This window comes from Quercus lobata, chromosome 4, assembly GCF_001633185.2.
Source record: "Quercus lobata isolate SW786 chromosome 4, ValleyOak3.0 Primary Assembly, whole genome shotgun sequence".
Classification (NCBI taxonomy): domain Eukaryota; kingdom Viridiplantae; phylum Streptophyta; class Magnoliopsida; order Fagales; family Fagaceae; genus Quercus; species Quercus lobata.
This window is the reverse complement of record NC_044907.1, coordinates 87,445,925-87,471,685: the sequence shown is the minus strand read 5'-3', so window position 1 is coordinate 87,471,685 and position 25,761 is coordinate 87,445,925. Positions and strand designations below refer to the sequence as shown.

Here is a 25,761-nt window from a genome sequence, read left to right as displayed (position 1 = left end):
GTAGTTGGTTTCCCCGTAGGTTTGAGTCCGAGGACCATGCAATACCTTGGTTCTGTCCAAAACTTGATTTCTTAAGTAGTTGGTTTCCCCATAAGTTTGAGACCGAGGACCTTGCAATACCTTGGTTCTGTCCAAAACTTGATTTCTTAAGTAGTTGGTTTCCCCATAGGTTTGAGTCCGAGAACCATGCAATACCTTGGTTCTATCCAAAACTTGATTTTTTAAGTAATTGGGGGAGTTAACCCCTCGGCTATGGCGTGGGACCTTGGTTTAGGGGAATTACCTCCTCGGCTAAGCCCCTAGAACCATCCGTATTGTTGACGCTATGAAGCGCAGCCCCTAGTAAAGGAACGTAGCCCCTAGTGGAACTTTACGCTAGAACAATACAACCGCCTGTTAGAAATGACAAGGGGACTGTCTCAACCTACCGCCTGTGCCAACACACAAGCCTTCCCACAGACGGTGCCAATTGTAAGGACTCAATTCGTAACGACCCAAAATGATACTGGGTTCGCACGTAAGAAAGGCCCAAACAATATCATTTGTAGAGCGTGGGTTTAAAAGGTTAGGCCTTGGTCACCGGACAGTGGTTTCCCGTGGTGATCATACAAAATTAAATCATGTTCGCTCGAGGAGTCTTTCTCCTAGAGGTGGACTGGGAAGCTCTGGTACTTGACCATTTTTCCTAGCTTCTTTTCCGGATTGGTTGCTTCCCTTTTTATATTAGCCTGTATCCCTTATCCTACGTCCACGTGTAGGTTCTACTTTCCAAGACTGATACTTGTCCCATCAGCCCATACCCAAAGTGGTTGGGAGTGGTTGTAAAAGCTGAAAAGCATGGCTCTGTCAGGTGCAGAGTATTCAATGGCAGTAATGGCAGCTTTCCCTTTGTCCTTGATCGTTTATACTATCCAGTGTCCCTTTCCCTATCAACATAGATATTTTAGGTTTTGCCCAAAACTGTTCCCATACCGCTTTTGCCCTTTCTTTCAGGGGAACCTCGGATATGCCGAGGACAGAATTGTCCTCGGTTATGTCTCAGGACTACTTGGACTTTTATTACACGTCCTTGGCTATACCCCTCCTCGGCTTGGGCCTTGGGCCCCAATGTAAAAACGGGCCAGGGCCACAACTTCTTGGGCCCCACAACTATAATTTTGTTTCTCATCTTCTTTTTTCCTTTCGAAATTCATACATATATATACCGAATAACCAAAGAATCTCTCTTCAAATATGAATTAATTAAAATGTTTCACGTATTTTTTCTTCGTGAAACTCTATTACTAGAAGTTTCCAATTAATTTAAAAAGCTATTTTGGATTCATTCAATTTAAATTTATTGAAGAAATTCAATAGATGTTTCATTATTATTTTTCTTAAGTAATTTTTTTTAAAAAAAATATTATAATTTTTAGTATTAAGCAATTCCAGTTGCGATGTTCGACCTTTCTCATAACTTTCTTTCGGGATCATTATCTTTGCGGAAAAGCAGTACTTTACAATATTACATTTGGAAGAGAGCATGTTTTCAGGATCAATACCAAAAGCTTTTCTCAATATTTCAGAGCTTTTGACCTTGAATATCAGTAACAACCGTTTGTCAGGCAACATTCCTAGTGCAATTGATAAAGCTCTCAACTTAAGAATTTTGTTATTGCGAGGAAATCGTATGAGTGGCACTATTCCAACACAGTTATGTCAATTGATCAAAATAAATTTAACGGTTCTCTCTAGAAACTTCATTTCTGGGACAATACCTCACTGCTTTCCACACATCGTCCCTAAGGAGACTCTGAATTTTCGTTTATTTCTTGTAATTGAGTTTGGTTCCATCAATATAGATATTTATGAACCGTTCGAAAATTTTGTCCAACAAGATGAAGCTATCTTTGTTACGAAACATAGGCTTAGCAATTAAATTCATTCACTAAACTTGTCTCACAATCAGTTGATGGGTTCCATTCCAAAGACATTGTCAAATTTGACTGAATTAGAGAGCTTTGGATCTTTCTCACAATAGTTTGAGGGAAGAAATCCCTCCACAATTACTTGAGCTTACCTTTTGGAGGTGTTTAGTGTCGCTTATAACAACTTATCAGGTAGGACCCCGGATATTAGAGCACAATTTGAAACTTTTGATGCAAGCAACTTTGTAGGAAATCCATTTCTTTGTCGACTCCCATTGGAGAAAAATTGCACCAGGAGAGTAACTGAGCAAATCATAGATCAATTTAATTATATCATATGTTCGATAAAAAAAATTCACATAATTTTATTTGTGATTATACTATGCTTTATTACTTAAGAGATATGATATAATTAATTGACCTTTTTATTTTCTTTTATATTAATAATTCATAAATGTTGATAAAAAATTTTATTAGTTAATTTAACTATTTTCATTCAAAAAATTAGATTCGTAGCTGTAGTTAATTGGCCCGTTGAACATTTTAGTATTTTAAATAATTTTTTCTTCAAAATTACAAGTGCTTTATTGAGTAATATTTCAAAGGCAAGAGGAATGGTACTGGAGTTTCTTTCTCTGTGATAAATATTAGATTGATTAGATTAACATAGAAAAGAAATGGAAAGTTGATTAGTTTCACTATCATGGTTCTCTTTCATAAAATTATAAAAAGACCATTATTGTTGTAGTTGAAAAAATTAAGAAATAAAAAATAAAAAAGCAAAAGAAAAAAGAAGGAATCTATGTGCTTTAAGAAATTTACCATCTCTTGTATTAAGAAAACACTAAGAAAACAAAAAAGGAAAAGGGGAAAAAAAATTTAAAAAGTAACCTATGCTCTTTAAGAAATCTTTCCACCTCTTCATATTCATTTCTAATAACCAAGAAAAAGCAAAGAAACAACATCAACACAAATACACTATGAAGAAGTACACTTTTGTTCCTTTTCCTCAGAATCTGAGTCATTTTAAAAAAAAATGATTATCCCAAAATTGAATGTTATATTTTGGGTGTCTTAAATTAATCGTGTCAAACATTGCTAGTAAAATTTGTTACGTCTAATAAGCAAAAAAAATCAGTTTTTCCATTATATTGTAGTTCATCATCACTGTGTCCTAAAAAAGCAAATGCAAAAGCACTTTTGTGTCCTAAGTGAATTCATCTAACTCCCGGGCTCTAAGTTTAGAAGCCCATCTCTCAACATTGAGAGTTAGACAACTTTTTGTGCGTGACTATATTATGGGCTATCATAGAACCAACCAAGCCATTGGGTTTGATTGGAATTTTGTCATTTTGCCTTCTCAGACCAGGGGAAAAATAATATGTTAACCAAAACCCATTCTCTTATAACCCACCCAATACTGCCAAAGGCTATGATTAGCACACGAACACACACACAAAATTATTAAAAATCAAATAAAAAACCTTAAGCAATCTATTAGGATTTTTAATTTTTTATGTTGACTAATTTCCAAGATAGAAGCATCTATAAAAAATTTCCAAGATAGAAGTTTCTTTGTATTGAAAAGTTTCATTGTTTTATAAGAATTTAAATTTGTAATTGTTCGGTGTAATTGAGTTTGTTGTTCACTGTGCACATCTACAAATATTGGTCAAGCGAGCTTATGATCGGTCGAGGAAATATAAGAAGAAATTTAGAGGTTTGGACAGATTTCAACATTTAGTTGAGGAACAAAGTCATCAATTAGCTCAGGATGAAAATTAGCTAACATTCAATCTAAGCTATCTTGAAAAACTTAAAAAGGTAATGTGGGTGGAAAATCTAGGACATGTTGGGTAATTGAGGAGTAAGGTAACTCCAATATTCTCCATCCTTGTATTTAAGTACATTACCAAAATCCCTCCTTAATAATCCCCTTATATCTTCAAGAACAGGTTCCAATCTCCAGTATATGCAATCATCTTTGAGGAGCTTTTGCAACAAGTTTTTTATTCTCCATCAGCACAATGACACTATGAATCCCTTTCTCTCAACTGCCATCTCTTCTAATACTTCCATGCAGTTAAACGTTCACTTTCTGCTAAATTCTAATATCTTTTGGTTGAACTTGAACTTGCAACCTTCAAGTTCTTGGTCCATTACCAGAAAGTCAGAAACCAAACCTACTAGTTTTAGAGACAGCAAGGAAGTCTTAAGCTTCCTAACTCATGAGTTCAGCCAGACAGAATCAGATTCTCGGTCCATTAATATGAATTAACATTTTAACTGTAATAATTATATATATATATATATATATTTATATATATATATGTTATGGGTCAAGTCAACAAATCTTTTTTTTTTTTTTTAACTCAAAACTCAAAAATAAGATTGGATGTTATCAAATTTATTTATAAAAAAATTAATAATAAATAAGGAAAGAACAAAGACCCAAGAAAATTTTTATTCTTTCGATGAAACAAAGAAGGTATACAAATAACCATCTCTCTCTTCCTATTATCTTCTAGAAAAAACCACTAAAAATGATAGCTGAGAGAAAAGAATATTCATAAAAATCCTCTTTTTGACATCAATTATACAATGTTTTTACCAATTCAAACTAACAATTATGCCTCTTTATCAATTATAATTTTTATATAGAAACAAAATTGAAAGTTTGGAATTTTAGTAATAAGTTTATGATTCCGAATCTTCCAATTCTTCAACCGTGATAATTAGTTGATTTCTCAATCTTTAGAGTTAAACTACTAGATTATGAATTAAAAAGTGAACACATAGGATTGTATTGGATTTAGTTCTTTTCAAAGTATGTATACAACTGCATTAATCTTTGACCTTTTGTACAAATGCCAAACCAGGTATGTACACAGCAAATAGACTCTTCACTTTGCCTTTTAGGTTTCTTTAAACGGTTACATTACATGGGATGAACTTAATTAGTGCTATATTAACAAAATAAAAGAGAAGAAAGAGAAAGTTCGTAATAACCAGTATACCCTTTCAAAAATAACAACTATGCCTCTTTAACATGAATAATGGGATTATTAACAAAACAATTAGAGATAATGGGATTGCAAGATTGCCTGTGGGACTTGATCAAACACGCAATTGAGATTATTAGGAAATATTAGATCATAAGGTTTACTAACGTTCATGTACTAATAATCTATAGGAAAAAAAAAAAACAATTAATTTGGAGTCTCTCAAAAGAAAAAGAAACAGAATTAAAATTTGGAGTCTTTCAAAAAACCCACTCTCTAAAAATTATAATTACCACACAGAAATCAAGAAAAAAAGCTACCGGTACCCAAACACTATTTTTTTTTTTTTTTTTCACTTTTCACATTATAATAGTATTAAAAGTGAAAAATAATTTATTTGACAATCACAACTTCTAGCTACAAGAGGAGAAATTCAGATATAGAACAGGAAAACAAAAAAGGCCCAGATATAAATTTAACGTTTCTCCCCTTTTTCACTGTTTCCCATCATTCAAACAGAAATTGAACAAAAAACAAATATAAATTGTGGAGAGTATTAAAATAAAATATATAAAAAAACAAAAAAAAACAGAGAAATCACAGAGAGTAATAAATAAGAGAAGAGAGAGGACCTTGAGTATATGCTGCGGATGGATTACGTTGTCAAGGTCGATGAGATGGAGAGAGAGAGACAGTCGATCGAAGAGGAAAAATATGGTTTGTGGGATATAATTGTAGAGAAATGTTGATATAAATGTAGGGATGGAGTAGGTAGAAAGATATTATTACTATTATTTAAGCAAAGCTCAGACGTGTGTATATATATATACTACCCTCATCATGCGCTTCGCGCATACAATGTGTCTTTTTTTTCTTTTCTTTTTTTGAAAGTGGTCCTATTTTATAGAAAAAAAAACTGTGTTTTTTAATTTATTTTATATATATAATTTTAATTTTGAAATTTTAATTTATAGTAAATAAATCAATTTGAAAATTAATAGGAAAGTGACCTTATTTTTTAGGTAATGTTTTAATAGGAGTTAGAGTTGTATTTTTACAGGATTGTCCTTTAATTTTGTCTCTACTTAAATATAGGAGTGTAGGGATATTTTTGAACTAAAAAATTAGGAATCCAAACAGGGAAAGTCCCTTAAATAATAGTATAGATATATATATCTAAAATCACATCCACATTGGTGGAGCTATTCTTTTACCTATTTGACACCATAAAAAGTTATTTTATATATTTTACTTACTCACTTTACAAAAAATCTAGTACCAATGGATCTTTCTTAGTTTTTAACATAATAAAATAATATAAATATCATAATATAATAATATAAATATCACAATAAAATAATACAGGTCATAAACACAACATTTTCACAAAAAATTTACAATAAAATCTATATGATAAGTTGTTAATAGTAAGCCTCTGTTTGGATACCAATAAAAAATGAAAATTATTTCACTATTCAGCTTATTTTTGCTACTATTTATAGGCCCCACTGTACTTTTTGGTACTATTCATGATCTCTCTGTACTATTTCAGCTAACTTTTATCTTTATCTACAGTACTTTTAACAATAAGTTTTCAGTTTCAGTAAAATAAATGGTATCCAAACAGACCCTAAATAAAAAATAAATAAAAAAATGATAACCTCACTAGTAAGTGTAGATGAAAACTACGAATAACTTATTGTCTAAATTTTATTATGAAATTGTTATGAAAATATTGTGTCAATAATACTTTTTTTTCTTAAAAAAAAAAGGTCTAGTGCCACCCATTTTGGCACAACAAAACCACAATTCGTTATGTTGTAAGTTGTAGTTGGTAAAAGGGTGATACTGGATCCGCTCTCTATTAACCACAACTCACCACATGAGTGAGTTGTGACATTTGTTGTGCTAAAATATATGGCACTAGACTTATTCTAAAAAAATAGCACACTAATTAAAAAGTTTAAAAATATAATTAAATATCACAATATTTTGTAATTTTTTTTTTTTTTTGGTCAAGCCTAGTATAATATTATTTTATTTTATTTTGACATATTTGACCCCTTAACTTTACTTCTTTTTCTTTTCTTTTTTTTCACCTTCTCAAAAAAAAAAAAAAAAAACTTTACCTTTTTTTTTTCTTCACTTTTTATCTCATCCACCCGTTTCTTCCCCCATTCCCATCAAATACCTTTTCTTTTCCTCCACTAACCATCTTGTCTCTTCTTCACCTAAAAAAAGACAGTTTTTCTTCTTTCACCCAAGAGACAAGACGAGAGAGAGATATTGCACACACAAAAAATGAGAGAAGAAGAATCCACAGCAAAAGAAGAAGAAGAAGAAGGTCGCAGCAGTGGGTTTATGTTGGAATTGAAAAGTGCACATTTGATTTAGAATTTTGCAGTCTGTTTGGTTGGTTAGAATTTGGAGGAAAGGAAAAGAAAGAAGAACCAGTATGGGATTCTTCTTTTGGGCTTCTTGCAATTGACGAAGAGTGAGCATAGAGTGTAGAGAAATTCTTCCCCAGCTCCATGACGATTTATTTATTTATTTATTTTTGGGTTGGAAAGAGGAAAGGAGGGAATATTGGTGGGACCTTGATGTCTTTTTTGGTTATACCCATCTGTGGTGTGTGTTTCAGTTTGTGGAGTTTCTATGCTCAATGAAAATTAGAGGGAATAAGAATAATTTTAAATGGAAGAAAACAACGACATGGTATTGTGAAAAATTGACAGTGGGTAAAGCAAAATTTACCTTTCTATTAATTATATAAAAAGTCGTTATGCCGCTACAGTATTTACATACTGTTCATAGAATGTATTCCATTGTTTATATATAGTGAAAATTTGGTGAGCACCTTTTTTTTTTTTTTTTTTTTTTTTTTATCAAACCGTAGCTATAGTACCAGGCGGCACTGTAACTATAGTAGTTATATATTTTCTGTCATCCTTTTGTACTTTTTTTTTTCTTTTATATATATTGTTATACTAACACAATAAATTTCACAATATTTTCACAATTATTGAGGTATCAATTTCTTATAAGTCAAAATAAAATAATAAAATATGAAACTGTGATCAACCACAACTGAAAATAAATGTTTTGTGAAAATGTTGTAACACTTGTTAGGTGAATGTGTAAAAATTACAGTACTTTTGATTTGTTCAAGTGGCAGTGTAGCTATAGTAGCTACAACATTTTTTTTTTTAGTCTTCCGTTTGTACTTTTTTTCTTTTAAATATTTATAAGAGCCAATATATATATTGTTATACTGACACAACAAATTTCACAATATTTTTATAATTATTAAGGTGTCAATTTCTTATAAATCAAAATAAAATAATAAAATATGAAATTGTGACCAACTACAACTGAAAATAAATGTTTTGTGAAAATTTTGTAACACTTGTTGGGTGAATGTGTACAAACTATAGTACTTTTGGTTTGTTCAATATGTACTGTTCATCGCTTTTTTATATTTTATATTTTTATTTTTTCTCACTCATCGATTTGTACTCTTTTTCCTTATATATAAAAAGAGCAAATAAGCTTATGAATAATGTTATGAACAGTATTTTTGGTTTAGTGACTTGCCTTTTTCCTCCTTTTTTTTTTTCCAAGTTCACTAACTTGGTTTGAGCTTTTTTTTTTTTTTTTTTTTTTTTTAAAGGATTTTTATATGTTTACTTTCTACTTGTAATGTAAGCTTACATTGTATACACACAAAAAGTAGCAAATATTATATACATTTGCACAAAAAAAAAATTGTACAAATTTTGCAAATGTGTATAACATTTACCAATTTTTATGTGTTTACAATATAAATTTACATTTTAAGTGCAATGTATATTTCTATATATATATATATATATATATATATATTATATAAAAAGAGTGAATAGGAAAAGTTACAATAATTTCGCTACAGTAGTTATGGTTTATTTAACTTTCTAACTTTTTTTTTTTTTTTTTTTTTTGTGAATGCATAAAGTTGTAGTATATTTGCTATATTATTTTTAGTTTGTCCACAATAATTTTCACAATACTTTCATAACAAATCAAATATGGTAAATTGTTATTGGTTCCAATTTAAACTTACCATTGAAACTACTTTTTTGCTCACCAATAATAACTTGTAGTAACCTACTACTTACGATTTGTTATGAAAATATCATGGACATAACATTTTTTTTTGTGAAAAATGTTAAGACATCTTGATGTTGTCGCAATATTTTCAAAACTGCTGAACTATCAATTCTTTACAAGTTAAAATAAAATATAATAAAATTATAAAGATATTATGAAATTGTTGCGTCATTATATGATGTTTTTAGAAATTTTTTGTTGGTTTAATCAACTTTGTTGAGCCAAAATTCACTATTCTACATACAATTTTTTTGAGTTGACTTTTTGTATATTTTTTTCTTTACACACTATTTTAAATAAAAACACATTGTTTTGCACGCAAAAATAAAAACAAAAACTTAGGAAAAAAAAAACATTTTTCATCCTTTATGTTTGGGGTAGTTTACAATTCTTCCTTAAACTTTAAAATTATGCAATTTTTCCCTTAATATTTTGGAAAAGAGCAAATATGTCATATTGTTATTCTCTTAGTTAAACCCTAATGAAAACTTATGGTTCTTAAAATATTTTATTATGTAATGTCTAAATTACTCCTGCTAAATTTTAACATCCTAAAATTTTCTTTACGTATTTTGAGTTTTAAATGATAAAAATTTTTAAAAAGATAGAATGATGATATTCAATGACACAAGCCTTTTGTTATCTTATTTATTTATTTATTTTAATTTCTTAGCAAAACTCAGTTATTTATTTTTTGAAGATAATGATATTCGTTATCATTTTTAAAAGTTTTTAGAGAATAGATATATTGTTTTTAGCAAGTAGGAACTAAAAAATTATTATAATTAAATAAATATTTATATGTTAAATAATTATCCTAAACAAACAAGATTAACTATTTTCGACATAATTATCAAAATTCTTAAAATTAATGTCTCTCTTGATTAATGTAAATTTCTACATACTTTAAAAATTAAATGATTCATATCTTTATTTTATAATACAAATAAAATTTAGAATTAACCTTAATTACTACAGTATTTTTTTTTCACGGCAAGCACGTGCCTTCCATCGTGCTGCCCTAACTAGTTGAGTCAACAAAGTAAACATTGTATCAAATCTCTCAAAATGGCATGGTAATGTAAAATCAAAAAGTTCGGGGCGTTATAATTTGGGTGAAAAGTAATGGTAAAAAGAAGTAATTTACCTTTTTTTTTTTATTATAAATGTCAATACTACTTTTGACAATAGTGATTAGTGAGCCATCCATTACCATGACCACAGCATCCTAGGCTACTTTGGACAATTTTATAGTTGAGAAAAATTAACAAATGCCTTAAGTATATTAGTTTAACAATTAGAAATATTTTAATGGGAAACAATATTAATTTTTTTGTAACTCTATATTTGAAAAATATTATGTCCACAACAATTTGAAAAATACTAAGTGACAAGTTGTTACAATCTATTATGTGTAAATAAAAATGTAATTTAAGTTATTAGTCTCCATTGTGTGTGTGTGTTTGTTTCTCAAAAAAAATTAGAATTAGTAACAATTTATCACTTAGAATTTATTGTGAATATATTGTAGATATAATACTTTTCTTTATACTTTTCATGAAAATGATATTAAAATTTTTCTAAATGATACCAAAAAAAACAAATACTTTAAAGGCACCCATTATCGCAATCATTTATAATTTTCAAAGATTAATGGCTCGCTTGATAATTTTGTTCTAGTAACGTTATTTAAGTGTCATTAAAAATAAGTATAAGTAAAAAGTGTTGTGAAAATATATGTAATATTATTTACACAATAAAAAACAATAAAAACAATGGTTTAAACTATGCAAACAAACAGTGTACTAGTGTAGCAAAAAACACCAAAACTGGCTTTATATTTGCTAATCCAACATGGTAGATAACAACACAAGTTGCTACATTTCTTAAGTCTTAACGGAGAAGTTTATGTACTTTTTCATCTCTATGAAGTTTGTACTTTAAACTTTAAACTGCATGCCAATCTTTGATTGGCTAAATTCGAGACTATAAAACAAAAAGTAACGCCCAAGAATGATCATAATTTTTTTTTTTTTGGGATAAAAGGTTAGAAAACAAAAAGTTGGAACTTAACAAACAAGTTTATCTCCATGGCTTATATCAGTCTTCACCATATAGAAGAGAAGTATGTATTGTACTAATATTGAAGTGATCATTTGTTTGTAGCAGCAGTAGGAGTCCAAATTTGAAGTTCATAGGTATTGATGGCTTACATTCCTCCACACAAGCGTCACTCATACGAAGCTGCTGGTAGTAGTGATAGGCATTATAGGCCCTCACCAATCCCACAATCTCTTGTTCCTCAATTCAGGAGAAATCTTAATTTGAGGTTGCCACCCAAACCCTTTTCACAAAGAAGTGGAAAGATCGTTTATAATTATGCAGAGCAGGCTATTTCCACATGGTTTCCTGTTGGTTTGGATCACAATCACCAGTTTCCATCTTCTGTACATGTTGACTCAGTTCCCTTGCCGGCTTTTGAGAGAACAATAAATCCGCTAGTTTTGTTCCATAACAACAACAATCAATCAGGTAAATGTTACTGTTTTTCTGCTCAGATTTTTTGTTTGTAAATAATTATTAATAATGGGTTTGCTGGTTTTGGCTAGTTGAGCAAATGAGGAGTCCATGGGTGTATATAGCAGAAAATGTTGTGTCAAACTTGCTTTCTGCTTTCCAGAATGTCAGGAATGAAAAGTTGGACTTGGAAGATGTCAAGCCAAAGTTGGTTGCTAGATTTGGGAAAATTCTTTTTCATGAGTAAGTCATGCTTCTATTCTACTCTATGAGTCATTGTTTTTGGTTAATAGTTCTTATTTTTATTTTTTGGGATACCCTATGAAAATCTAATTCAGTATAATGAAAAAATGTAAAATTATGAGGTTGGCACAGAGAAGTGAGTGAGATAAATCCAAAAGCATGAGTATTAGGATGACACTTATTTGTTATGTACTTTACTAACTCAAACCTAAGCAAGGTTGTCAACTGTCAATTCATCCTTTTCTTCTGACCAAGAAAATAACTTAAACTTCATTAATCCAAAACTTTAATGATACACTCAGTCATATAGAGTAACAATATGATATGAAGTCTATTGCTGGTGTTGCTACTAAGCTCTAGCTCATTTAGCATATCCTCCCCTTACTAGTTCTAGGTAAAGGGTGAGGTCATGGGTTTAAGACATACTAGATGCCTATGTAACTTTTGAATTAAAAAAAAGAAAAAAGAAAAAAGAAAGGTCTGTCTGGTGTCATTTATTACTAGATATTTGTCTCAACATTACTGAATCTTGTCATATAAAGTTATTACTGCAAAAGCACAAGGTCACACAGGGAAGTTGTCAATAAAACACGGGTAATTTGTTTCTAATGCAATTGTGCAGCAAACTTGATTTTGCAAATATTTTCCCTTCACCATTATTTATCAATTATAGTCTACTCCTTCTAGCTGGTTCTCTGTCTAGTGGTTGCTTCTTTCCCCTGGTGTGCTTTTTACAAACATACATTATCCTGGGTTTCTCATAGCTGATCCTACTGGTTCAGAACTCTAGGTTAAGGCTTTTCTAAATTAAGTAGACCTAAGATTTCTGGTTTTACTTTTTTAGCCTAAATAGACATGAGATTTCTAGTCTTACCATATCATTTAAAATGCCCTCCATGTTTGAATTACAATGGGGTTATGATCGGTGTTCAGTACTAATTCTAACATTGCATAGGCTTAAGGATTCCAATCATGAAAATCTTAAATGAAACTTAGATTCCATTAATAAGGCCAGCCTATTTTTCTCTCTTGACCTCAACAAAGAGAGCACAGATATATCTTTGTTCTATGCAATCAAATACAATTTGAAAACAATTCTTTTGAGGCCTGTTCACCACACCCACATCATGCCAAAATATGATCCTCAAAGCTTTCTAAAGACAACACACGAATCCAGAAATCCAGTCACCCTACGCAGCCCTAAAGTTTGCACCTAGTCACCCTACGCATCCCATAATTTGCACCCATAAAAGTCTCCAAAAATGGTCATGCTTCTTACCAAGCAGTCATAGCACTTACCCCAACAGAGCTTGGTTAAATATGGTCAATTTCCTTGCTCCTAAATCACCATAATTCTGTAGGGATGCACACCAAGTTGCAATCTACCAAATGGAACTTAAATTGAACTCACCCCTTATAAAAAATTACTTGGGTGTTCATTTCATTAGCCATATGAGTAACGTACTTTTAAGTAAAGCAACCTCCCTTTGATAAAAGAACCCCACTTTTACTGGGTTTAAGAGATAATTGGTAGATAGCCTTACCTCAAATTTTGGTGAGGCTAATTCCCTGATTCCAACCCTTGACACATCACTTAAACAGAGGGCACTTGCCATTGCAACCTGTTGATAAATACAGATTTTTTGATCAAGTCAATTGTTTCTCATCCTTTCTAAAACAATTCCATGCTATAGTAGCTTTATGAGGACAACCCATTGGCATAGCATGATAGTTCATAGGTAGAGTTCCCTACCTTACTAAGCAACAAAGTAGCCAACTCCACATCTTCAAAGACCCCGATTGGGGCTAGCTTACTCTTACTCAAGTTGCGCTTTAATCCCCAGACTACTTTAAAACAAAAAATTGTAGACGAAATATTTACAAATCAAGATAGACCCTTCCTCAACAAATAATAGAGATGAAATTGTTAAGAGTTTCATTAGAGCCTTTCACCACTCTAAAAGCAGTCAGAGAGAGTAAAGAAAAGAAAACATTCCTCCATAGTTGTCAATTACAAATGACTAAGAACCTTTATAATTTGGTAAATAACAATGAAGAAAGTAGAACCCCTTGTCTCAACCACCTAGATTTGTCTAAGAGGCTTGTAGGCAGCACTAAAAATCTAATAGTGGTGATACAGATAGCTATTCATTTCTTCCATTTCTCACCATAACCAAAATGGTCTAGTATGTATAGAAGACAATTCTAATTCACATGATCATAGGCTTTCTCAATATCAAGACATTCATTGGCTATGAGAATCGAGTCTAATCTTTATCTCCCTTCCACAAAAGCAATTGGTACTTGGGCATTATTTTTCCTAACAATGGTTTTAATCTATTGGCTAATACCTTTGCCAAAATTTTGTAAATACTACTAATCAAATTAATTGGTTGAAAATATTTTATACTTCTAATTCCCATATTCTTCGGCATTAGAGTTTTAGCATTGAGAGGTTTCCAAATGCTGTTTTTACTGTATTGCAAATACATTTGCCAAAAGTTTATACGCATGATCGAGCAAACCATTTCAATGAGAATCTCTTATACGTCTAAATCCCGTTTTCTTTGGTGCTTTAGTTTTATCATTGAAAGGTTTTTCAAAACAGTAAAGAGGCATGAACTTCCTGGAAAAAATCTAAAAAACCCTTCCTTCTCCACAATTCCCCAAAATCTTGGAAATATGCCATAGTGAAGGCATCCTGGCCTAGAGTTTTATCTCTAGTGATTTGTAAATGATAGTGATAAATGCAATGCTAGTGATTTGTAAATGCCATTATTTAGTCGGTGTATTTGCTAGCAGTTAGTGATAAATAGGTGTATTGACTTCCTTTATTTGTTTTTTGGTTTCATATTGGTAAGTGAACATAAGCACTTAATGGATCTTGAACCCATGAACTTGTCCCTTCACCCGATTCTTATCGCAAGAGCATCTAAGCCAGAGCTCATTGGCAACTTCTCTAATAGATTTGATGCCCTAGATTTTGGCTAAGTAGAAATTTGAGCCCTTTGGTTTCAGCCTTCTACTAGAATCCATGTGCTTGCACAAATTAATCCAATATCACATTTGAGTGATAAATAGGTATATTGACTTCCTTTATTTGTAGTTAGTGATAAATAGGCATATTGACTTACTTTTATTTGTTTTTTGGTTTCTTATTGGTAAGTGAACATGAGCACTTAAATCTTGAACCCATGAACTTGTGCCTTCACCCAATTCTTATGGCAAGAGCATCTAAGCCAGGGCTCATTGGCAACTTCTCTAATAGATTTAATGCCCTAGATTTTGGCAAAGTAGCAATTTGAGCCCTTTGGTTTCAGCCTTCTACTAGAATCCATGTGCTTGTACAAATTAATCCAAAGTCACATCTGAGTGGAATTTTTTTTGCATTTAACATTATTTTTGAAATATTTTAATTAGTTGTCATGTTTGCAAAACTATGTAGCAAACTAGCATCTTGAGACTCTAAAACTTGAGTTCAACCTGTTTCTAAGACTCGAATTGCATGTGATGGTAGTCTAATACTCTAATGTGGAAAAAAATTCATGTGGAGAGTATTTAAAACTCAAGTTCCCAATCCTCCACATCCCACAAATAGACCTCTTTCTTCTTCTTCTTTCCAGATCTGATTCTTCTTCTTCCTACCCGATCTGGTCCTCTGTTCTTCTTCCTCTCCTCTTCTTCTTCTTCTTCTTCCTTCTGATCTATTCTGGATCTGATTTGGTCCTCTGTTCCTCTGTTCTGGATCTGATCTAATCTGTTCTTCTATAGAAATCAAGTCCTATAGACTCGGGTTTACTTTTTACAAACTCGAGTCTATAAAGACTCGAGATCTATGTGGCAAAAAACCCCCAGATCAGCAAGTGGAACTCGAGTCTTTGAGACTTGAGTTTATATTGAACTCAAGCCAATAAAACTCGAGATGCTACTTTGCTGAATCATTTCTAAAGCTATTGTTTCCCAAATGCATGCTAGCCTGCAAATTACCTTTATTTGAGTGTCACTAGATTGACTGATGAAATGATTCATTTGTTTTGGCAACAAAATCCTGATCATTTCATATCCCATTTAATAAAATGTACTAAATTCTTTAAAGTAATGAATGTATTGATATTGATTTTTTGTAACTTCGAAGATTTCACATATCAGATTTGTAATAAGAGAACCCCTTAATATACTTGGAAGAGTTGAGTAGATACAATTTTCTCATGTAGGAGCCCTTCAATCAACGAAGAAACTACGAGAGTAGGTTTGGCTACAGAAACTACATTGAGTCAATTGAAGAGATCATTTTACACGAATATTCCGAATTCATATATGGAAAACATTAAGGGAGAAGTTGCCCAAAAGATTAAATTTGATTTTGAAGAGGAGAAAGATTTATACCATGTAAAGGTATTTCTTTTGCTGAATACCTCTGCTTATTATATTCACAATTATGCCTTTTGATTTAGTTGGCCACTGACTTCCTCAATTTACTTTCTCATTTTGTATAGTTGTGTGATGCCACACTACCAAATTCAAATATTTCTTGCAAATGCAGTGTGATAAAAGAAGATAAAAGGCTTCAGCTTTATAAGGCAAGTTTTCTGCTTAATATTGATGCACATTGCATTCAAATCATGCTTAGGTCTGAACTTGTTACCTGGGGTGCTGATGATTTGTTTTCTTCCCATTTTATTAATTTTATGTGACAAATACATCAATTTAACGTGAAAAGTATAGTGTAAAAAAGATGATGAGGTTTAGTATCTCCTAGTTGCTGCCCGTTTTGTTTTGGACAAATGGAATTTTTCTTACTATTTAAGGTTTGGGATTTGATTCATTATGGAGAGAGAGAGAGAGGGGGGATTTTTTTTTCCCTTTTTTCTAGGTATGTAACTTTCCTTCCCATTGTTTATTATGTGTGATTTGAGACTTATGTTCAAATGTCACTCTATTCTTGTAGATTGAACTACAACAAGTGCGTCATATGGTCATAGACATATCGTGCCTTGATAAAAACTTAGACCTAAGGCTGATGCTATCCACCAAGAGGATCTTAACAACTCTCGCGGTAAGTTTCTTGTCTATATTTGCTGTCTATAAAAGGCTTAAAACTATTGTATGAGATAGTTTTAGCATGGTATTTCTTTCTCCTGAGAGTCTAAGACTTAAATTTGTGACCAAACTAATTTATGTGCTCTCCAGGATGATGAGATGCAAAGCATTAGAAGTCTTATTAATTCGGCAATTCTAGATCCAGATGTGAAGGGTGGGTTGAGATGGCCCTTGGGGAGGACATCTTCTGAAGGTAGATATTGTGTGGTGGGGGTTTCGCACACAATAGCTAAAGATTATAAAAGTTCATCATTGAGGCTGAAAGTGAGACATGCTGATCGATATAATTTTAGAACTTCAATTGCGGAAGCTACAAGGGAGATAACTCTGAAGCTGAAAAACATTGTCTCATTATTACAGGTAAGTAACGTATATAACTGGATGCTTATTATAAGTGAATAAGGAACTTAGTCCATGTAATCTAATTGAGGAACAAATGTCTAATTATATTTGTTACATTCTTTCCTGTTAAGGACCGATCCATAACATCATTAGATTATGTGTTCTATTTCATATGACTCGGATGTCATTTGCTATCAAATCCATAAATTCATACATTTAATGTTTTTGTGATTTAGTTAAGTTTACTAGCATTTTATAGGAGATCCTAAGTATTTTAGGTTTTATTTTCTTTGGTTCCAAGTTAGTTTTTTATTAGTTATCATCTTATTAGATTTTTAGTTTACTAGTCAAACTAGGAGTCCTAACTCTATTGGTACAAGAAAGAGCCCCTTATATATATTTATGCCCAATATACTTGAAGAATACATGGAGTTAATTAATAAAATTATTGAAATTAATAAAATTATTATTATCAGCATCATCATTATTATTATTAAGTACTAAGGCACGTTGGCTTATTGTTATTCGCCACCTCCCCCAACCCCCTTCCCCATCTCCTTTTTTGGTTCTTCTATGTCTCGTGTTACTTTCGTGGATACTGTTGACACAGCAACTAGACAACATATATTTCTCTTTTTTTCCTTCTTCCTTACAACCCCATATCGAAACCATAAACCCCAACATAGTTTACCTACAAAATAATTATAAAAAAATAAAAATAATAAAAACCCTCATCAAACCCTAACCAATTTAATGTTGATGAAGACTTTTTTTTTTTTGACTAAAAAAAAAAAAATGGGGTCTCTGGTTTAGACTCAAATGATGAAGACTTTATTTTGCTTGAGCATCTACCCTTGCATTTGCAATGACATTAATTGGAATTAAATGGCTTCGTAAATAGTTTTCATTTCTCCAAAATATATATACAAATATATAAACAATAAAAATAGCTAGAAAATGTTATCATTTTTTGTACGTCAAAGGATTATTGGCATTTACATATTGACTATTGCTTATTGTGTCATAATATGGGGTTTAATTTGGACAGATTAATATACATATGATTTTACTACCACCTAATGTGATGATTTAATTTGCTGGTAAAGACTACCTATGTTGTGCATCACTTTTGTTAAATTTGGGCAATCATCTACACTTCAATATTGCTTATGCTTCTAGTTTTTTGTTGCTTACTACAGCATATAGATCCAAATTGTGATGAGTATCTTTTTCTCTTTCCTTTATTTCTTCATTATGTGTTATGAACTCCTGTTTCAAGTTTCAGGAACAGGAGGCTGAGGTTAGTTTGGTTTCTGAGATGCTTAAAGACCACTTGAGATTGATATGGGATCATTTCTTATGCTGTGAACATTTTTTTGACATGAAATAGCAAAAAAGGCGGCGAAAAGATAAAAAAAGAAGGGATACCATCTGGAAAAGGGCAGTTTGAATATTTTTTATATGTTTATGGTGTAGTTGCTTATGTCTTATTGCAATTTCAAGGAAATGGGCATTGATTCAAGATTGTAGTTTTTAGTATAAGATGATATGTCATCTTGTATGGAATTTTCGGATGAGTTATTGTACGTGTGTGTATCATATGAATCGTATTGAATTGTTGTCTAAGTGTGTATTGTCCAATGTATAAACATGTAAATTTACTGTGTTTGTACAAATATATGAGATTGTGCGTGATCTTGGTGAGTGCAACAACTACCAATATAGCCTGTTAGTTGGAATTTTGCAAGATCACAATGATGATAGTAACATGGATTTGTATTTTGGAGATATTGTGTTTCATTTTATGCTCCACAATTCACAACTTGCCAATGTATTTGTTTTAATTTCCTTATAAAATGAACAAATTTAAAAATGAAAAATAATAAAACATATGGCAAGTTGTGATTTGGAGAACCCAAAGCGAAATACAAAAGGTGAGACAAAAGATTTGTATTAGTTGGACATGATGAATGATTATGAATGTGATGGGAAAGAATAGTATTTTAAATTATAGTGTGCTATTACATAAGTAAAAAAAGCATTTGAAATTGATCAATTTTATGATTTAGATTAAAACTTTCACAAATCTAAAGTGCATAGTGTCCCATCATTATAAGATTTTCAATGACGCCGAATTATATTCAAAAAATAAAATTGTAATGGATAAATTACCATTTTGATCCCTAACGTTTATATTATGTCAATTTGATTTGTAATGTTTATCAGTTTAGTTCTATGTCAAAGTGCTAGTTAACAGCCAAAATAAAAAATTAAAAAAAAAAAAAAATCTTTTTCTACCACCTCAAATGTTATATGGCTTTGCCTAAAAATGACCAATATCAATTTGTGTATAATTGTGTAAATTTACAAATTTACTACAATAAAGTATTCTCTCTCACTCCATATCTTTAAGAAATCAGTTGACAGCCAGTGATATGATTTTTTTGGGATGAGCTTCAAGTTGAAGCTCAACTGTGGAGGTATGGAGACATGATTTTGTGGATGAAGTTCAAGGTGTCAGAGATAAATAACCAAGAACTTCATGAGATAATCTAATGCAAGTGCACCCATATCTGATTTCAAACTTTAAATCTTCTCTACCCACTCTAAGAAGAAGATCCGTAGTAGGTATGATCAATGGAGGAGAGCCACACATGTTGATTTTCTTCTTTGGTGAATGTCTTAATCAAGTTATTCTTCTTGTGATTAATTGCTTGATGTGGTGTTTAAGACGTTAATTGAGGCAAACGAAGATAATGAGAGATTATCAACTCTAGAGCTTAAACTTCCCTTTTTTCACAAACTTATTGCTTGATTTAGACATATATTTCCCTGTTTACATAAATGAAAACTTAAGATTAAAGGAGATAACACAGAGGACTTTGATAGATTAATAGAGTAATAACAATTTACCCACCTAACCAAGGAGGTTGGCCAAGTTGGTTGAGCTCTTGGTCTCAAAGTGCTTGTACTTGGCTCGACTAGGTGTGCTCCCTAGTTCGAGTCCTGCTACCTGCACTTTGAAAATAATTTCCTTGGCCAGTGCTTTACCCCTTCGTGGGCTCACCCGGCACGAACAGTGATTAGTCTCTGGTTGAAAGCCTTGAGGAAACACTGTAGGAAACCAAAAAAAAAAAAAAAAACAATTTACCCACCTATGTTAGGTCTGTTATCATTTTGCCATTTGCGTTTAAAAAAATGTCACATTACCCTCCTCCTAAGGTCAGCTTAGTTACAGCTTCGTTACCTAGGCCATCAATTCATAACAAATATAAATTATGATAAAAAAGTTAGGGTTTTCTAAAATCAAGAACAATGAAACATTAGTATCAAATTTTTATTGTTTTGATTAACTGGAACTTTTATTAAAAAAAACTAAGAATTACAAAATTTGGGGTAAACAATGCCCCAAGCATCAACTAAAAACTGGTACAAAATAGAAGAAGGGGGATTGGAGTGAAATAAAACAAAATAATTTGATAAATTCCCTTCCTTTGCCAAAAGATCCACGCAATGATTACCTTTGCAGTTGGATATTTGATTGAAGGAGTGAGAGGAAGGGGAGTTGTTAATGAGGATGGGGGATGGTCAAAGGAAATTTTTGGGAGATGAAGGACATTGGCCTCTTCAAAAAGGGTTTTCCAAAGAGGGTTTCAGAGGACTCTATCAAGGGCATGACAAGGTTGGAGTCTCTTTTATTTGACCAAGTAAAACGATGTTGTTTCAGAGGACTTCTCTCTCCATAAAAAGTCTGAAGCAGAGTACACTGTGCTCTACTGATATGATTGTCACAGCTTCACAGGTTTGGCAGCGTTCCACCCTAAAAGCCTCCACCGGTTGCTCTGGTGACTTACATGGGAATGGGCTTCTCTCTGGAGAATTTCAACACCTTCTCAAACAATAACCCAAAGAATAATACCAATCCCCAAAAATGATGTTGTTTCATCCTTGCACATTGAAGTCCCTATTAGGAAAGACTTCAGTTCCCCAAGACATCACTATTTCCATCCTCGTCCCCAAGCTCTCAAGTTCAACATTGAATTTCCTCTTGAATTTGCTTCAAAAATTGTGAATGAGAAAGAGACACCACATACTGATGGAGACAGATATGTGTATGTGTCACATTACTTAATAGAGTTGGGATTGTAGAATTTGTGGTTGCTAATTAAGTCCCCTTGATGGACTTTTTGAATTCCCAACTAACCATTCGGCAATTCATCTAGCTTGGAAATGTCAATGATAAGAGTTGCTGCTACATACAGTAGGCACATTGATTTAAGCTATTCCACTTACTGCATTTGAAAAATGTGGCTAGTAAGAGTATACCCCAAAGACAACCAATGAAAATTGGAAATCAAGTTCTTAACACCAGCATAATAATTAGTTGTCTTCCTCTTTGAGTAATCAATAGATTATTTCCATTTTAAAATGAAAATTTCAGATTTGGTTCCAACTTCCACTCTTAATCAAAATAAATTGACATCTCAAGTCAAAAATCGTGAACAAACAAAGATCATTAAGTTGCTTGAATATTGAGAAAATGTACAATATGATTACCTCTACAGCTTTTTAACTTTGATATATGATCTTCAATGAATTTGTATCAAAGAGGGAGCCCAATCTTCACAAGTTTTCAAGGGCTTAACATGCTGATTAAGAGTTATAAATGCAAAATATATATTAATCATCCTACCTGTTAATCTAAAAGGAAACTAGATTTGAACTTGAGCATTGCTGATAAAAAATAGTACTAACCTTCAGCAATTTAGGCAAAAGAAGCAAATATTCATGGAGACACTTTCAAGCAAAAAAATTATGGTGCTGGATAATCTGTTGAAGAAAAAAAATATTATTAGATATACACCAAGGATTACTTACTCTCAACATACAAACAAACAGCATAATATTTGGCAATACAAGGCTATATCTATCTCAAAGAAATATGCCTGTACAACTTTATGCTTATAAATTGGACATTCAAATCCTAAAAAATTCCTTTTTGCTAGAGAAAAAGAAACCTATATTTAAATGAAGGCCAAGCTGCATCTATGCTTTTTGCAGTCTGAATTGTTATGCATTTTGTGCTAATTATGTTCAAGAACTTGAGAATATTCATTAATATATCATGGAAAATGTTGGTGAACTTGACATTTTTGAAATTTTATGACAAATTTTGGATATAAAAGTAACATAGAAGCCTTAATAAATTCAAAATTAACGCTAGAATTATGATCTTCACTAGTATGATAAGATACCTTTAGCAGGTCAGAAATGATTAAGAGCTCACTATGCAAAATCATTAGCACCTTTTATATACTCAAGGTAATGATGACTCAAGCCAAAGCTTATTAATTTTGAATATCCTGATACAGGGACCTGCAAGTAAGAATCCAATCAAAGACAGAATTATAGCGTTATGTATTGAGTGCATAATGATAAGGAAACCTGAACATTGTTGCCCCATTCTCTCATGTCATCCAGAATTTTCTCTAGCGCTCAAAATTGTTTCAGCAATATTTGTAAGAAAGCTAGGAATCCCATCCTTGAGCTGTACCACTGCCTTCAAATCTTAGAATCCTAATCCTAAGTGACGCTCCCCATAAAAGATTGATAAATGGTAAGCATCTAAAAATAGATTTGACGAACTCATAATTATTGAAAATGAAGGAAATATACCTTTTTGAAAGATCCTGCAATCAAAAATTCACCATATCAATCATTAATCACTCCTTCATAGACCCACCCACAATTTTGTTTGATTTCTGTTTGATCAAGAAAAAGAATTAGATGGAATCATAAAACCATAATGCAGAAAGCAATAGTCAAGAATGCTGAAAGCTGCAAATTCCCAAAGAAAAGCCAAAAAAAAAAAAAAAATCTAAAATTCCCAAGCCATTGACTGCCTAAAAACTAAAATCAACTTAATCATCTTGAGACTTTATGTTTAAACTTTGAGTTTTGGTAACAAGAAAAAGAACAAGGGCCACTGGTATGACACTGAAGACACATACTAACATGGCCAGATAATGGGAAAATAAAACACAACACTAACATTAATTTGTTTCTGGATGTGTGTTCTTAACACATTTTCATATTAACAGGGTACCTAAGTGTTTGTTTGCTATCAATTAAGCTAATAATTAGATTCTATTATATAATTAAATAGAGGCTGTCAAAGGCAATCAGGGATGACCTCATTGATGTTAAAATCTAAAGAAAAATTTTAACAGCATTTTAAATCATACCTTTCCTAATTGTCAAGATATGCATTGCTATGGATATGAAACTGCATCATCTTTTAAAGCAATTACCTCACTTCATTGTCACCAGCAGTGGCCCCAGGCTGGATGTAGGAAAAGCAATTTTAAGAACTAAGAAAAAAATATAATCCCTTCTTGCTGTGATAACAGTCAACATTCCCATTTTTAACCCAATATATTTGTCCCTTGTCAAAGTCAAACAATATTTACTTTCATATTACCAATAACCGCATTTTTCATCACATTAGTTACATGATATACATTGCATTTTATGCACATCTAAATGTAGAAGTAGGGACAAGATTGGAGTCTATGTATGATGCATAACTGGGAACACTTATTGCATCTTTCATAAACTGTATTAGACAAATTCAAAAGTTTAACTACAGAGAGAAAAGGCCATCTAAACAACAATTTTATTGTTTAAACAGACGAGTAACTCAGATATAAGGTTTTACCAGGATCTCCAGGAGGTTAAGAACTACAGAACATGCAAAAATATCAGCTGAAGGTTTATGCATTCAGAGGACAATACTTGCATAGATCCATCATGGGCTGCAACTCATGGTGAAAATCCTAAGAATGTTTGTGGTGATTTAAGGAAAAATCAAACCTGACAGTGAAACCTCAGTCCTTGTATGGTAAGTCTTCCCACTTGAAACTGGTGCCTAAGCTGTGCCACCATGGCCTAGTAACTCTAATAAGAAATTTTGAAGTGTAATTCAACAGAAAGTTATTTGGGAATGGCATAAAATATAAATATATATATATATATATTAAAAGGCAGTGAAACAAAAAATCATAATCGAAATAACATGGGGATTGCTTGAACTGTTCAAGTGGATGCATTAGTATTTTCAATAGGGAGGGAGCATTAATACGTATAAGTACCGGATGTTTTCTTTTTGCTAAGTATGTAAGAGGGTGGCAAAGAACCAAGGAAGATTACAATCATCAAAATAAAATTGGAGATAATCCTATTAATTTATTCACAGAAGAGTAGGCATGTTGGTGAAACATGAAATGGCTACAGAGCTATAGTCTTCAAAGGGATAGAAGACTTGTTCATGGTTGCAGACACTGTTAGAACCTTTGTTTTTTGGTATAGAGATTCATTGTAAAGTCTACAAAATAAGGACATCAAATACCAAAGAAAGGACTTACATATGTAGTCAGTTACAATTAATAGAACTTATTATTGAAAATCTGTGGCAATTTCTACTAGTGGCATTGTCATGTTTATTATGTGAATATCCACAAAAAGATTAAAAAGGAAATGAAAGCTCAGTTGAAACAACCATCCATGGACATGCACCATCTCTATTTTTTTTCAAAAGAAGCTTGCTTATCCTTCTCCTACTCTTGCAGCTTGACTCCAACAAGATTGGTTGCCAGTTGGGACACTCTCTAAAGGTCTATACTTGCTTATCATGCTGTTGTCAAGGATTTTCATTGTTTTTTGAACTGTTAGTTACCCTGCACATTGAAATCAAACTTTTACAATACAAGACCACATTAGTGGCAGAAAAAGGCTATTTCTTCACTATCTTGTTTCTATAAGTCCAAATAGACCATAAAATGGAGAAAAAAAAAAACAATATGAGCTGAATGAAATCAAGTAAGGCTGAATGAAATCAGTTCTAATATACAGATCAAACCACCCCAGATTTCTCTAGATGAAAAGGAAAAAAAAAAAATATATATATATATATATATATATGATCTTTCAGTATCTTTGACTCAAAGGACTAAGAACTTAGATGTTTCTCAATTCTGCCCTCAAAAGAATTTTAGAAGGTAATTGTAACCTACATAACCGGTTCCAAAGCTCAAGGTCTTCACTTATGGTTGTGCCAACTTGGTTTCGACAATTTCTAGTATGCAACAACCCATTATCCTTTTTCAACCATATAAGCCCTAGATTTGGAATGATGCCTAATGAGCTTATCATTGACACAAACAGGAATTTGTAAAATTCTCTCAAAATTATTCTGGCTATAGAGTTTTCAAACTAATTTAAAATTCCACCTGAAAGTATCTTTGACTACACATATACAACAACATGTAGAGAACCTAAGCAATTTCATTTGAAATCCCTTTGTCTTTGGGGACATCCAACAAAATAGGAACCCTATATATATACTTGGATGTCTATAAAGGTGTATTATCAATTCACTATGAAATTTATTTCATCAAGCTAAAATTACAAAATTACAGTGAAAAAGTGACAAAACTTAAATTCTA

At 31.9% G+C, this 25,761-nt stretch overlaps 1 protein-coding gene and 2 long non-coding RNA genes across 4 annotated transcripts; 1 reads left to right on the top strand and 2 right to left on the bottom strand.

The window, feature by feature from the left end:
• Positions 1-1,888: 1,888 nt before the first annotated feature.
• LOC115984280 lies at positions 1,889-5,689 on the bottom strand. The gene is made up of 2 exons (XR_004090466.1): positions 5,542-5,689; positions 1,889-2,210 (listed from the first exon to the last, which is right to left on the bottom strand). It is a non-coding gene; the product is annotated as an uncharacterized LOC115984280 (long non-coding RNA).
• A 5,419-nt stretch (positions 5,690-11,108) lies between these two features.
• LOC115983781 lies at positions 11,109-19,004 on the top strand. 2 transcript variants are annotated; one of them, XM_031106557.1, is made up of 7 exons: positions 11,109-11,587; positions 11,665-11,815; positions 16,030-16,210; positions 16,312-16,395; positions 16,764-16,871; positions 17,006-17,275; positions 18,543-19,004. In XM_031106557.1, exons 1-7 carry the CDS (start codon positions 11,260-11,262, stop codon positions 18,645-18,647), a joined length of 1,227 nt encoding a protein of 408 aa, XP_030962417.1. In that variant the 5' UTR covers positions 11,109-11,259; the 3' UTR covers positions 18,648-19,004. The 2 variants fall into 2 exon arrangements, with proteins under 2 accessions (XP_030962417.1, XP_030962416.1); XM_031106556.1 differs by having other exon boundaries at positions 18,537-18,952.
• A 1,651-nt stretch (positions 19,005-20,655) lies between these two features.
• On the bottom strand, positions 20,656-22,090 carry LOC115983253. The gene is made up of 3 exons (XR_004089931.1): positions 22,013-22,090; positions 21,815-21,906; positions 20,656-21,549 (listed from the first exon to the last, which is right to left on the bottom strand). It is a non-coding gene; the product is annotated as an uncharacterized LOC115983253 (long non-coding RNA).
• Positions 22,091-25,761: the final 3,671 nt, after the last annotated feature.